Source organism: Ruditapes philippinarum, unplaced genomic scaffold, assembly GCF_026571515.1.
Source record: "Ruditapes philippinarum isolate M1 unplaced genomic scaffold, ASM2657151v2 ctg6422_1_1_1_1, whole genome shotgun sequence".
Lineage (NCBI taxonomy): Eukaryota > Metazoa > Mollusca > Bivalvia > Venerida > Veneridae > Ruditapes > Ruditapes philippinarum.
The window spans coordinates 46,929-50,749 of NW_026853458.1; the positions used below are offsets into that span (position 1 = coordinate 46,929).

At 32.5% G+C, this 3,821-nt stretch overlaps 1 protein-coding gene across 1 annotated transcript; it reads right to left on the minus strand.

Annotated features, from left to right (window-relative positions):
- Window positions 1-201: 201 nt before the first annotated feature.
- On the minus strand, window positions 202-3,543 carry LOC132736914 (hepatic lectin-like). The gene is made up of 5 exons (XM_060724125.1): window positions 3,261-3,543; window positions 2,143-2,192; window positions 1,162-1,249; window positions 748-833; window positions 202-318 (listed from the first exon to the last, which is right to left on the minus strand). The coding sequence occupies exons 1-5, from the start codon at window positions 3,541-3,543 to the stop codon at window positions 202-204; spliced, it is 624 nt and encodes a 207-aa protein (XP_060580108.1).
- Between the last annotated feature and the right edge of the window lie 278 nt (window positions 3,544-3,821).

A 3,821-nucleotide genomic window follows, 5' to 3' on the forward strand; every position in this document is an offset into this window, starting at 1 on the left:
ACAGTATAAGCCTAACGTTATTACTTCTCATGTAGTTCGCATACAATTAACATGTGTCTGTTTAACAAAAAGTAATATTTTTTCTTGAAAACATGCAACTATATTAAACACTTAATAAACAACACTGCAACTATATTCAACACTTAACAAACACTTTAGTATCAAACATATACCCAAGAATGAAAGATAAAACGGTTCAGTTCAGATTTTTTCACAAATGTAGAGTTTCATATGGCTGCATCTAGTGTCATCCCAGTTGTTGCCAAGCCAACCCATATAAACACAAAATTCATCGTTCGGTTCACCTTCCGCCCATGACTGTGAGTATAAAAGAATCGCATGACTAGTAATAAAGTATTTTTGCCGAATTATTAAAATTGATTAATAAAAGTAAAATCTTGCCATTTTTTTCTTTTGAATATGTCATGTATGTCAAAGGTAAACTTTATAAATACCTGTATGGCGGAATAGGTTTGTATATTCCATCAGAAACGAATACCGCCTGCACGGAATCATTGCTAAAGGTTAAATTCTACTTAAAATACGAGGGGTGTTCAAATATAAAAGCAACTAGGCCAATATCTCGCTTTTTACCACGTTTTCTACGTATCGCATAGGTGGTAGTGTAAGCTCTCAATTGATACAATATATCTATCGCCTCGGTCAATATGTCATTTGCCGGTGAATATCACATCATATTCAATGGCACACTAGACAATAATTGTATAATAATGACTGCTGCATTACTTGGTATCCTGAATCAGCTCTACGGCCATCAATCCACGTACAATCACGACCAAAATCGCACGTCAGTCCGATCCAATGATTAAAGTCTAAAGTGAAGAAATAATACAATATAAAATTAAATTTTACGCCAATAAACGAATCTCAATCAATTTTCAACGTAATCAATGACGTCAGATAGGTGAATTTCAAAGTATTATGCGCAAAAGAGTTCATATGGCTGGCATATGGCTGGCTTGATTCTTAAGATGAAAGGAAAGTAGTTTCCTGATGATTTGATTACTTAAATTAACATACCAGAACCTTATCTACGTTTGTTTACATTGTAATTAAATCATTTATCAATTTACAGTTAAATCAAAGAATAACAATTGTTTAAATTAGCGGGCAGTTACATGTATTAGGTTCAGTTCTGACCTTGATTATTGTTTAACGACAGCAAATTGTCCTTCTCCTGTTGACTATCAATTATGACAAGTCTTGAAGATGCACTTTCACATGCTGCCTGGAAGATAAATAATTCATGTTATGTTCTAAACAAAGGACAGGTATATTACATAATTTGAAATATCTTATGATTTTTTTCATCAAAAAAATGCAGATCGACATTGAAGAAGAAGCAAAACACACAGGAAACCAGATACTTTCGAATGTTATAAAGAATTTTTCTGCGGATACTTACAGACAGGTTTATAATACATAGCAACGTATAGACATTACTCTCATTAAGAGATGAACGAACCATCTGCTGGTTAATGTTCACGTTACGAGACAAAAAAGCGTTACAATTCATCCCTCTGCTCTTTACACGAAATTACAATTCTATATAATTATCAAATTTCAATATAAATGGTATGTATGGTTAATACATTTTTGCAAACATTGACAATAAGCTTGTCATTGATTTGCTTATGTATGTATACAGAATTTCATTTGTCTCATTATTAAGATAGCTTGAAATAATAACATGATGCTACGTAAAATTATATTAAGATAGTTACATAAAGAGGTCATTAATTGTTAGGTATGATTAATTGAGCAACACGAGCTGATCCGGTGTCGCGTAGCTAAAATCAAACGAATATTTATACAATCTAGATGCTTGTCATTTATGTACTTTGTTGATTATTTAATTCCTTCAGCTATACAAACTTTGTAGCATAGTCTATAATCTGATTGGTTTATGAAACGCAAGAGCAATAAATCACAGAAGAACGATATTAAGAAAGCGTCAATACTATCACGAAAACAAAATGATATTAAAAATTGCGAAATCACAAAAAGGGAAATCTTGCATTTTTACCATCGTTGCCTTTTTAAGCTTCAGATTTCGATAGTCTTAATGAAATTCAGTAGTAAGAATTACTTATTAAGATATTTTGATAAAACTTGATATACCTTTGCAGTATTCCAATTGGCGGTAGTGGTACTCAAGTGATAACCACCGGCTGGAATGTAAATGTGTCAAACATCAATATCTAACACTATAGTATTTGTAAATAGTGTTTTTTTTGTCATTTTTTACAAACAAACAGTTTGCAAACAAAGAATCCAGTTTAAGTTAGAGGTAAGCCTGGCAACAAACATTTACGATGAATTAAAACCCTCGCTAGACAAGGTCATTTATGGGTCAAAGTAATATTCAAAAAGTACAGAAGTATATATTATTGTCCAATATGTTGACGTTTCCAAATATGAACACAATTGTGAGGCTTGTTTTAAATGGGAATATTTATCTGTTTTGATGCATGCACTAAATGTTTTGTGAAATATGGTCCAAACAAACCATACATGAAATTGCTATTATGCGGACACGAAATGATTTACGCATGCACTGCACAAATTAATACGAACAGAGTCAAATCACAAAAGTTCACACAACTGAAATTACACCACATGTTCTGTGGGAGGTAGGTTTTTCTCAGTTTGAAAGGGTATGGAAAAGCCTTGAACTGACACTGGAGAAACTTACGTTACCAATAGTTACTTTGTAATTACTAAGATTTTATCATCTGGTTGAAGAGTAAAACTTAATAACACTATCAACAGGCCTTTATGTGTAAAAGTATCTATTAAATTCTATAAATGAAGTCTATAAAAATGAATTTACCAAATGTGGTACCACCACCAGCGTTACAGGAACCAGCGTTGCAGGTTTGAGTTTGGGTATTTGTCCCTTGACATGGTTTCCCTCCTTGCTAGATGGTGGGCTATTGCACAGCCTTGACCTTGACCTTTGTCCGGTTCCACATCTTACAGAACACGGTCCCCAGCTCAGCCAATTTCCCCAGGAGCCATCCACTATATTGATTTAAGGAATGATAAAGGAATGTTAAAGCATGGCGTTATTTGGAAAAAGACACTTTTTTAAAAAAAGTATTGTACAAAACTTAAGGTAGAAAATAAAACTTATAAATTATAATTTTTTTCTTGGTAACTATAAATTAATTTTAAATACAGAATATTATTTTGAAATTCATTATCATCATGTTGTGCATATACTTAAAAAAACTTACAGATAGATGCATAAACTGCCCAGTCAAATTCTGACTTTGAACTTTCCGGGTAAAGTGTACTCAGTTCACACGTTTTATCATTTTTACGATAATTAAACGATAAATATTGCGAAGATTCTTCAAAAAGTACGGAACATTTCAACAATGACCGTACAGTTCGCGATTCTCCTATCGCGGAATTTCTTACATTTAACATATAACGTTTAATAGTCTCACATCTCACAGGCTCAGATACTAATAACCATATCAAAAGACCGGCATATTTCAAGGCAGCATTCTTCATTTTGTAATCAATATTTAAACCATTGCACTCTATTCCAATATCAAAATTTCGCTTACAACTTTACAGACACTTAAATACCATAAAGTGTTGATATTTCTTTATTATTTATTTTTTATCTGGGACATCCTTACATGTTTCAATTGTTCATTTAAACTGAGCCTGTAACATTTCAACATTTCTTATTTAACGTGGGCGTTCGTTATGTCGTTTTTTCTCTATTCTATCGACAATGAACCCTTATTTTTTCCTCGGTGACATTTGTTACCAATTGCACGAAC